The 11,414-nt window shown below is 47.5% G+C and overlaps 1 protein-coding gene across 1 annotated transcript; it reads left to right on the top strand.

Annotated features, from left to right (window-relative positions):
* Positions 1–2,699: 2,699 nt before the first annotated feature.
* LOC137523012 (indolethylamine N-methyltransferase-like) lies at positions 2,700–10,696 on the top strand. Its single transcript, XM_068243187.1, has 3 exons — positions 2,700–2,889; positions 9,781–9,988; positions 10,096–10,696. The coding sequence occupies exons 1-3, from the start codon at positions 2,736–2,738 to the stop codon at positions 10,514–10,516; spliced, it is 783 nt and encodes a 260-aa protein (XP_068099288.1). The 5' UTR covers positions 2,700–2,735; the 3' UTR covers positions 10,517–10,696.
* Positions 10,697–11,414: the final 718 nt, after the last annotated feature.

Below are 11,414 nucleotides of genomic sequence, written 5' to 3'. Positions count from 1 at the left end.
AGTGACAGGGAGGCCCTTTAGGGAGTGAGTGAGTGACAGGGAGCCCCTTTAGCTAGTGAGTGAGTGACAGTGAGGCCCTTTAGGTAGTGAGTGAGTGACAGGGAGGCCCTTTAGGTAGTGAGTGAGTGACAGTGAGGCCCTTTAGGTAGTGAGTGAGTGACAGGGAGGCCCTTTAGGGAGTGAGTGAGTGAGTGAGTGACAGGGAGCCCCTTTAGCTAGTGAGTGAGTGCCAGGGAGCCCCTTTAGCTATTGAGTGAGTGACAGGGAGGCCCTTTAGGGAGTGAGTGAGTGACAGGGAGGCCCTTTAGCTAGTGAGTGAGTGCCAGGGAGGCCCTTTAGCTAGTGAGTGAGTGCCAGGGAGTCCCTTTAGCTAGTGAGTGAGTGACAGGGAGCCCCTTTAGGTAGTGAGTGAGTGCCAGGGAGCCCCTTTAGCTAGTGAGTGAGTGACAGGGAGCCCCTTTAGCTAGTGAGTGAGTGCCAGGGAGTCCCTTTAGGCAGTGAGTGAGTGGCAGGGAGGCCCTTTAGCTAGTGAGTGAGTGCCAGGGAGGCCCTTTAGCTAGTGAGTGAGTGCCAGGGAGTCCCTTTAGCTAGTGAGTGAGTGACAGGGAGCCCCTTTAGCTAGTGAGTGAGTGCCAGGGAGCCCCTTTAGCTAGTGAGTGGGTGGCAGGGAGCCCCTTTAGCTAGTGAGTGAGTGACAGGGAGCCCCTTTAGCTATTTAGTGAGTGACAGGGAGCCCCTTTAGGGAGTGAGTGAGTGACAGGGAGCCCCTTTAGCTAGTGAGTGAGTGACAGGGAGCCTCTTTAGGGAGTGAGTGAGTGACAGGGTGCCCCTTTAGCTAGTGAGTGAGTGACAGGGAGGCCCTTTAGGCAGTGAGGGAGTGACAGGGAGCCCCTTTAGCTAGTGAGTGAGTGACAGGGAGCCTCTTTAGGGAGTGAGTGAGTGACAGGGTGCCCCTTTAGCTAGTGAGTGAGTGACAGGGAGGCCCTTTAGGCAGTGAGGGAGTGACAGGGAGCCCCTTTAGCTAGTGAGTGAGTGACAGGGATGCCCTTTAGCTAGTGAGTGAGTGACAGGGAGCCCCTTTAGGCAGTGAGTGAGTGCCAGGGATCCCCTTTAGGCAGTAAGTGAGTGACAGTGAGGCCTTTAAGGTAGTGAGTGAGTGACAGTGAGGCCCTTTAGGTAGTGACTGAGTGACAGTGAGGCCCCTTAGGTAGTGAGTGAGTAACAGTAAGGCCCTTTAGGGAGTGAGTGACAGGGAGCCCCTTTAGCTAGTGAGTGTGTGACAGGGAGCCCCTTTAGGGAGTGAGTGAGTGACAGGGAGCCCCTTTAGGCAGTGAGTGAGTGACAGTGAGGCCCTATAGGGAGTGAGTGAGTGACAGGGAGGCCCTTTAGGTAGTGAGTGAGTGACAGTGAGGCCCTTTAGGTAGTGAGTGAGTGACAGGGAGGCCCTTTAGGGAGTGAGTGAGTGAGTGACAGGGAGCCCCTTTAGCTAGGAGTGAGTGACAGTGAGGCCCTTTAGGTAGTGAGTGAGTGACAGGGAGGCCCTTTAGGTAGTGAGTGAGTGACAGGGAGGCCCTTTAGCTAGTGAGTGAGTGAAAGGGAGGCCCTTTAGGGAGTGAGTGAGTGACAGGGAGCCCCTTTAGCTAGTGAGTGAGTGCCAGGGAGCCCCTTTAGCTAGTGAGTGAGTGACAGGGAGGCCCTTTAGCTAGTGAGTGAGTGACAGGGAGCCCCTTTAGGCAGTGAGTGAGTGACAGTGAGGCCCTTTAGGTAGTGAGTGAGTGACAGGGAGGCCCTTTAGGTAGTGAGTGAGTGACAGTGAGGCCCTTTAGGTAGTGAGTTAGTGACAGGGAGGCCCTTTAGGGAGTGAGTGAGTGACAGGGAGCCCCTTTAGCTAGTAAGTGAGTGACAGTGAGGCCCTTTAGGTAGTGAGTGAGTGACAGGAAGGCCCTTTAGGTAGTGAGTGAGTGACAGGGAGGCCCTTTAGGTAGTGAGTGAGTGACAGGGAGGCCCTTTAGGGAGTGAGTGAGTGACAGGGAGCCCCTTTAGCTAGTGAGTGAGTGCCAGGGAGCCCCTTTAGCTAGTGAGTAAGTGACAGGGAGGCCCTTTAGCTAGTGGGTGACAGGGAGCCCCCCCCCCCCCAGCCGCCGCCCCTGCTTCCCCTACCTTGCCAGCAGCCCAGCGTCAGACCTCAAGATCAGGGGTGACACGACCAGTAAGAGCGGGCGCCGGACGCACCCGCTCTATATGCGGAAGTGATGTCACTTCCGCATATCAGTGCGGGCGCTGGGTCCTAGCGCCCGCACTATTGTCGCCGCCTGATCGGGGTCTGACGCGGCGGAGGCAGCGGCGGCGGCTAGAGGGATGGAGGGAGGGAGCAGCGGCCAGAGGGGTTGAGCGGCGGCCGGGTGGCACCCACAGCACCCGCCATGGCCGCGGCGGGGATGGGGCCCCCTGCAGGCCCCAGGCCCGTGACGGGAGTCACGGATGTCCCCCCCTGATGGTGGGCCTGGGTGCTATATATGCAAAATTACCTTCCCTTTACCCTAAAAAAGTACAGCTTTATGATCAAATAAAAACACACTCAGCTGACTTCCCATAACCCGGATCCTGAGCACATGATGAGCAAATAATAGTTTGAATTGCTGATGACTGATGCCTATAAAAGAGGCTCCAGGTCCTTCTCATTATCAGAATCCTAGAGTGGAAAGTGGTGGAGTGTCTTCTGCCTGATATACAAGATGGACAGCAACTCCGATAAACTCCACTATATGCACAAACATCATGATTCCAGAGGACTGCTGGAAACGTATTATTCTGGAAAACGCAACATGCCCTTTACAGAGGATGTACTGAAACTTCCCATGCAGAAAATGAGCATTGCCTTTAAATCAGGTAGGTAGGTAGACAATGGGAATAGTTAACTCATAATTGTAATACATGAAGTATGCTGTTAAAAAAGAAAAATCTCCCAACATAGAATCCATAGGAACTAATTTCTTAATCCAGATATCAGCTGTAATGAATGTCCCAGCAGGATGTGAAATACAAGAGGAAGATAGGCTGGTGGATACCAGGAGAAAGTGACAAAGCTGATGGCTCTTTTGTAATACTGACGCTTAGCTATCCTCTTCCCCACTTTTAGTGATGGCTTACCATGAATAACAATCAGAGGTGCTCTTCACCCTTCATTCTCCTAAAAGGAAGACCATACTTTCATAACGTTCATTTATTCAAACTGATTGAAAAGGTGCTTCATGCTCAATGTCCCACCACCCTGATAACCTATTCAAAAGCCCTTCTCATCGGAGGCCTCGATTCATCAACACTTAGCAAATTTGATAACAACAGTTTGGTAAAATACCGAATTTGTTAACTTCATTTCAGGATTCATCAAAGTTATCTACAGCTGTTAGCGAACATTCGGTAACGATTCGCTAAAACGGAATAAAGTGCAATTCATGAAAAAGAAAGTGGGCGTGGTTTAGCGTTACATTTAGGATTAGTTATCTCCTTCACTGCTCTGTCGTTATTCCTGCCAGATCATTGCTGACAGAGAAGATGGAGCCATTTGAAGTGGTTATGTATCAGCTGAGAGTGATTCAAAGGCGCAGAAGGGCAAGAATAAGGTCTGCAACCATATAAATTTGTAAGAGAATAGATTTATTTGCTATAACACGACATCTGCATTTCTCTTGAATCATCTTGTAAGAGAACACAGGCAGTGTCAGGGTTAACTAATTTGCTAGCTGCACTATATTTTTTTTTAGAAAAGGCTCCTATCAAATTGTGGGATTGTCCCAACCACTTTCAGAATCCTGGTCCAGGTGTAAAGCCCTATTCAGAATGTTGCTACGTAGTGTTCAAAGGACTGCCTTTTACCCACAATTCCATGGGAATCTTATGGCCTTGTGTTAAATTACCGCTGTAAAATGGAAATATCGACACGTTACCGAATGGTTACCGAATTGTTAGCGAATTCACACCGAATGAGGAAAAACCTTGATGAATACAACTAGAAATCGCTAAACTTCGAATTCGGTAATTTAACAAACTGGAAAAAGTTATCTCAAAGAGAATGATGAATCGAGGCCATTAATGTCCCTCAATACCATTTTGCCAAAAACTCTTCTTAAAGTCAATAACATTGACTGACCCTTCCCTCCACCTCCGCTCTAACATGTGTTGACTTGGTTCCTGGTTAGAATCCCAGCCAGAGCACTATCTGCACAGAGTGTGTATGTTCTCCTCCCTGGGTCTGCGTAGGTTTGTTCCGGGCTGGCTTCCTCCAACATCCCAAAATCACACAGGTAAGTTAATTGGCTTCACCCCAAAATTGGCCCCAATCTGTGATTCATATACTACATGATACATACATAGACATATGACTATGGTATGGATTAGATTGTGAGCTTCTCTGAGAGGCAGATAAGTGACAAGAAAATATACTGTACAGCGTTGCAGAAGATGTTGGCGCTATATAAATACTAAATGATAATAAAATAATATTGTGTTACTCAGTTCTCTCAAAAGTGACCATCTTCAAAGTCTGCCTCACTACCTGTTCCTTTGACCCCATTCCGTTTCAAATTATTACCCTCCTTCCTCATACCTGTCCTAACTTCTCTTTTCATCTAAAGACTGTTAAGTAGGTTTTAAAACATAAGAAGGTTTCAAACCATTTGAAGGTGGGATTGCAGGAAATCCTGTATATGTCCTGCACATGAAGCAGAGTGGCAGTGTTTTCTCACAATTCCCCTGCAAGACAAATTGCCCCTTTAGGGTCTATCAACACCCCCGTTGCTTCTTTCTTCTTACAAATGTCAGAAAAAAATGCATTATACAAAAAAGCAGAGAGGATGGTAAAGAGGGGAAGAACTGGGGTATCTCACAACTTACCCAGCCATTAAGGCACAGCAAAAATTAAGGAAAATAAAAAAGGCATCTATCTAGTAGTCCCTACTGAACTCTTCTGCCCATCTCATCCACCTCCCCTCCCACTCCTCTGAGGCTGCCTCTCTGCTAATCCCTCCATTGGCTAACAATCACCCAAAGGATGCAGTTCAAACTCCTAACACTCTCATACAAAGCTCTACATAGGCAGGGCCGGCCCGCTCATGAGGCGGGGTGAAACTTTTGCCTCAGGCGGCAAATTTCCAGGGGCGGCATCCGCCCGTCCGTGCGGGGAGCCGGCCGCCGAGCTGGAGGGGTAGCTGGCAGGACGGGGGTATTGGGCCTAGTGGCGGGGAGGGGCGGTCGGACCCCCCCCCCTCCCTCGCCTGGGTCCCCCGTCCTCCGCTCCCCTCCAGCCTTACATAGAAGCAGCCGCTATTTGTAAGAGGCACGGGCGGGGAGGACTCACCTCTTCCTCGATCCAGCGTGCGCTCCACTGACGTCACTTCCTGCAACGCTGCAGGAAGTGATGTCAGTGGAGCGCACGCTGGGAAAAGGTGAGTCCTCCCCGCCCGTGCGTCTTACAAATAGCGGCTGCTTCTTCTATGTAAGGCTGGAGGGGAGCGCAGTTCGGGGGACCCAGGCGAGGGAGGGGGGGGTACGACCCCCTCCCCGCCGCTAGGCCCAATACCCCCGTCCTGCCAGCTACCCCTCCAGCTCGGCGGCCCCCCAGAGCGATCCATCCCCCCGCCGCCACCCAAAATTTTTTTTGCCTCAGGCGGCAAAAAGTCTAGGGCCGGCCCTGTACATAGGCTATCCTCTACACACATTTCCTTATTAATCTCCAGATATCATCCCTCCCAGAACCTTTGTCTTTGCTCTTCCCAAGAGACCCTCTTGTTGTCCAGCTTGGTCATCTCCTTTCACTCTAGCATCCAGGACTTCTCGGGTGTGCGACCTCTCCTTTGAAACTATCTACCACAGCCTATCCTTCATGCTCCAAGCCTGGAAATTTTCAAACATACCCACAAGACACACTTTTTTCAGACAAGCTTATAATTTGCTATAGCTAGAATTTAAAGTGGTCCGAAAGTCAGCATTTCTACTTTGCTCTAAAAGATTCCTCACAGCTTGAAAGCTACTATCCCAGAATTTTTTTTTTTTAGCAGAACTTCACTGAAATGGTTAAACAAAGCACTTTTCCCTGCTATTCAGCTTCAAATCTGCTTCCAAACTGGAGATAACGGTATTTTTGCTTGCATTCCAATGTTGATACATGTGTGTAAACATAGTGTAACAAGTGAAAAGGAGCTCTATGTGAAGCTCTCTGTGCTTTAAGCACACAAACAGCCCAGAACAGCTAATTAGAAGATGTTAATATATAATAAAAAGCAGTTTGAATAAAATGCAATGGCAGGTTTCAGGGCAAGATAAACTACACTTTGCAAACTTGTAATTTGTAAACAGACAATCTTACTTATACACAAAAGCAAATATGATAACTGTATGAGTAATAAAAAGTAGAAAAACACATTTTTATTGAACGTTATGTTGGTGTTTCAGACCACTTTAAAACTCACTGGACCATATGCAATTCACTTTTTCTCCTTAGTTTTCTCCAAGTCGACATTTTTACACTTTGTCAATAAAATGCTTTTTAAGCCACAAGAAACCAAGAAAATACATTGAATTATTTTGACATCACTTGGCCACCTATTTTTGGTATTTTTTTTTCAATTGCAAATTACTGAAAAGTTATTTTAAACAGAAGATTAAAACTGATATCCTAAGAGAAAACTTAGGTGAGAATGTGAATTGCATATGGGCCACTGTCTCATTTGCTAACCCCTTTTCTACTCACCCATTGTCTCGACCCCAATACCCTCTAGATTATACGCTTGCAAGGGCTGCAATTTATCAAATGAACATTTATCAGTATTGGTGATCAGGGATGCTCACCAGGATCCGGGTACCCGGGTAAACCTGGGTACCCGACCATTTTTACGCTATCCGGGTCGAATCCAGATCCAGATACCTGGGCCAATATCTGGATAGCTCTATGCGGGTATCTGGCTGCATCATCCAGATACCCGCGGGTACCCGCAGATATCCGATGGATATCCGGATCTGGGTACTGTAACAAGGGAGATGATGTCATTGAGCCAATCAGAGGGCTCCCAGCCAATCAGAGAGCTCCCAGCAGAAGCCCTAGCAACCAATCACAGAGGGGAACTCTGGCCAGCCCCACCTGACCTCATTGAGCCAATCAGAGGCCTCCCAGCCTAAACCATGGCGCCCAATCACAGAAGGGAACCCTGGCCAGCCCCCCTGTGTAATAAGGAGGGCTGGCATGATGAGACAGATCGTCCTTGCTTGTGTGGCTGGCTGGCTGGAAAATGACAGACTTGCTCCAGTGCTGTTGGCTTAGCAAGTGCTGCCTGTATACAGTGATAAACCTAAAGCTTTGAGTGCTAAACACCTTCACTACACTATTGTTCTATTGTTTTTTTTTAGCTAGCTAGTGTAATTGTTTGATTTCATTCACTCAGTTAGGTCCTGTCTGTGTCTGTGTGTGCTGTGCAGGCCAGCAGGACAGTATAGGTTAGGGAATAGGATTACTGTGTTATTGTATTGTATTATATAGTTAGTTAGTACTGCAGTTAGTTGTTAGAGAGAGTAGTACTGTGTTAGCTTACTACAGATTACTGCAGTGCTGCTGTGCTAAGCATTGTCAGTGTGACAGTTAGACAGATAGTGTGCACTGTCTGCCCTCTACTCTGCGGTCTGTCACTCTGTGCTGATTTGATTTAAAGTCCAACCCCGATTTCATTAACCTCCTTGCCGGTCTAAGTCCCCCGGCAAGGAGGCAGCGCAGCACTATTTTTTTTATTTTTATTTTTCTAAATCATGTAGCGAGCCCAGGGCTCGCTACATGATAGCCGCTAAGCGGCGGCATCCCCCCACCCACTCCGATCGCCTTCGGCGATCAGAGTAAGCAGGAAATCCCGTTCAGAACAGGATTTCCTGCTGGGCTTCCCCGGTCGCCATGGCGACCGGGCGGGATGACGTTACCGACGTCATCAACGTCGGGACGTCACAGGGAATCCCAATCCGCCCCCCAGCGCTGCCTGGCACTGATTGGCCAGGCTGCGCAGGGGTCTGGGGCGGGGGGGGGGAGCGACTCGGCGCGGCGGGTAGCGGCGAATCGGCGGCGATCGTACTATGCAACGCAGCTAGCAAAGTGCTAGCTGCGTGCAGGAAAAAAAAATTATGCAAATCGGCCCAGCGGGGCCTGAGAAATCCTCCTGCGCAGGTTACCCCGAGCTGAGCTCGGGATAACCGGCAAGGAGGTTAAAGTAAAAGTACCCCACATCATCTGGTGACATCATCTCGTATAAGTTGTACTATGTTTGCTGGCACCGGCAGCCGGGGGAGGGGCAGCAAGGGCAAGAGGACAGGGAGCAACATTACGGCCACCCTCAGAAGGTCTGCCGTGTCAGTTTCGAACCCAGCGGGCAGCCTACCCTCAGTCAGCAAGCTTTTTGCTTCAGGCGCCACGATTGAACTCAGGGCTGTTAGCCGCAAGGAGTTTGAGGAGGATGTTCTGGGTTTTGAGGAGGGGGGTATGATGTTGATGATGGGATGAAGGACCGTGACTACCATGCACAGGATGGGGATGTCAGCTCTGACTCTGAGGAGGAGGATGCATCGGTGGGTTTGGCACGGAGGATCAGCATTGCAAACAGTGGCCATGGAATGCGGGACCCACCACATCCTTCTGCCGCTACCACCAGCCGCACCACTCAACCCCCAACCGGCACAGGGAGAAAAGCCACAGCATCCCATTCAGGCTGCAGGGGAATCTTCACCCCCCCAATCTGGCGGTTTTTCACTCTGCCCTCATTGAAAAGCAAGTTTGCCATATGCAATGTGTGCAAACTACAGATGAGCAGAGGTTGTGACCCCTACAAGTATGGCACCTCCAGCTTCATCACCCATCTAGCCAAAAAAAACATGTTCTTGAGCATGAGGAGTTCAAGAGGCTGAAGCAAGCTGGCGCTGGCTCCAACCGCCACGGTGCCACAGGCCACTGCTGCTGATACCACCACCTATATTCAACCCAAAACACAATTGCGGTGTCATTTTTTGGAGGCGTCTGGGCTGAAAACTGTCATGTCCCAGTTGTGCGATAGGACTTTGGACACAATGTGGGCTGCACGACCGCTGTCTGGAACCTAGGCCTGATGTTAAATGACAGCTTTTTTTTTTTTTCATTTTATGTCCACCAAATAATAAATTAGCGTTTCCCTTTAAAAAAAACATGATGCTACATGCATCATTTACCCTAAAAACCCCCTTTTAAAGCTATTTAAAGGGCACTTCCGGTTTTTCTATCCAGATACCCGAATAGGTCGGGTACCCGAGGGTAATTTGGTTGGATACCCGAATTCACTCGGGTATCCGCAAGGTCGGATCCGGGTACCCGAATCGGATCCAGATATCTGGGTACCCGGATCTGGATCCGGGCGGGTATTAAAAAGTACTACCCGAGCAACCCTGTTGGTGATGTTATTCAAAGTACCCCTCAATTGTATGTATCGGTACTTGTGTCACTGGTTGTCCTGATTGTATGGTATGTTGAACTGCTCATGTATTTATGCTCCCCGTTGTTGTATGTTTTTCACATTGTACAGCGCTATGGAATATGTTGGCTCTACAGATAAAAATACATTTAAAAAATGTGGTCAACCTCTCTGATGCTGCTCCTACCTCTTATGAGATTAATTTGCTTTTTAAGGCTTTGTTCTTTGTCTCCAGTATTGGTAAAAACTATGGTAGTCTTCATTTTCCATTCATTACAATTTCAGTTTATTATGCTATGTACCCCCACAGGTGACATAAGTGGGAATATTTTGGCTGACATCAGTGCCACCGCCACGGTTCACTACCTCTTTTCTGCCACTAAGTTCTTCCGAGAAATTATCCTGATGAGGGCCAATGAGCAATGCATGAAGGAGATTAAAAAATGGCAGGATGATGATACTGGAGCGTTTAGATGGGGGCACATGGCTGCTCATGATACTGACATAGAAGGAAAAAGGTAAGTTCTTATGGAATGTAATAATGACTTTTGATGGTGTTGTTATAGCAAAGCAGCACTTGTATTATCCACGATCCTCGGTTTAATAAAGTCTATTTTTTTTCCAGTGACCAATGGGAGGCGAAAGAGATGAAGCTGAAGTCAGCCATTAAAGTTGTGAAATTTGACACTGAGACAGAATCTCAGAAAGACCTGATAGGGGTTCCTCAGGCCGACTGTGTCATCACTGCTTTGTTGCTGGATGGGGTCTGTGAAAATAAAGATGACTACAAGAGAATCCTGAAAAAGATCTTAGGGCAGTTAAAACCAGGAGGTCCCCTGATCATGCTTGGGGCAATAAATTGCTCATATTACACAGTTGGGAGACAGAAGTTCCGTATGTTTACCTATGATGAAAAATTTGTGAAAGAGGTACTTGTTGAAGAAGGAATGAATGTTCTCCAATGTGATGTTACCCCAAGGAAATCTGAGAGCGATTTAACTGATTATGAAGGTGTCCTGTTCCTCATAGCTCGCAAGCAGAAGTAGGGTAAACGTAAAATAATAATTACTGATCCTAGAAAGTTGGGGGGGGGGGGGGTATTTAGCATGTGCTCCAAAATCTTTATTCTATAACAACAAGGTTACTCTTATTTTTATTTCCTTTAAAGAGATGTATATTAGTTGATGTGTAACTCAAAAATCTTCAATAAAAATATCTCTAAACAATCGTTTCTCTAACTTTATCAAGTCAGCTCGTTATATCCAAATAGCACATGGTGACCCAGAACCACTAAGAGAGTATATGGAGCTAAAAAAGACCAAAAGGCCGATTACTAAAAACAACTCTTAATATAATTTTGCCTTCCGAAAGCAAAAGGAATTTTTTTTTTTGCAAAGAAAAATTAGGACGGCAGCACTTTTAACAGGGATTTTTTATTTATTTATTCTTTTGATGTGCTCTGCGGTGCCATATATCATTTATTATCTCCCCCAGCCTGTCAGTGTGCCTCCCTTCTGCCTAATTCAGAGTGGTGCAGGGAGAACTTTGTTATATACCTGCGCTGTAATACTGACATCCTTCTTCAGGTCCTGATCACACGTCATATTATTATTATTATTTTTTTTAATGTATTTATATAGCATCAACATCTTCCGTAGCACTGTACAAACAAATAATGTTGAACAAATATACATAAGAAATGCAGTTTACTGTACAGTCCTGACATTGAATACAAATACATACATGGTTGATGTGTAGTTGGTACTTGTGCATATGATAAAATTACAGCAGTATGAGAAACACTAGGAGGAGGTCCCTGCCCTTGCAAGCTTACAAGGGTAGTGGGGAGGAAACAACAGGGAAGGAAACGCAGAGGTTAGAAGGTGGGGCAGTGTGCCTTCAGCGCTGCCTATAGAAAATTATAGGCTTGTGACCTAGACCTAG

This window comes from Hyperolius riggenbachi, chromosome 6 (assembly GCF_040937935.1).
Source record: "Hyperolius riggenbachi isolate aHypRig1 chromosome 6, aHypRig1.pri, whole genome shotgun sequence".
NCBI lineage: Eukaryota > Metazoa > Chordata > Amphibia > Anura > Hyperoliidae > Hyperolius > Hyperolius riggenbachi.
The sequence above is the reverse complement of the archived record's forward strand: the minus strand, read 5'-3'. Positions and strand labels throughout refer to the sequence as shown.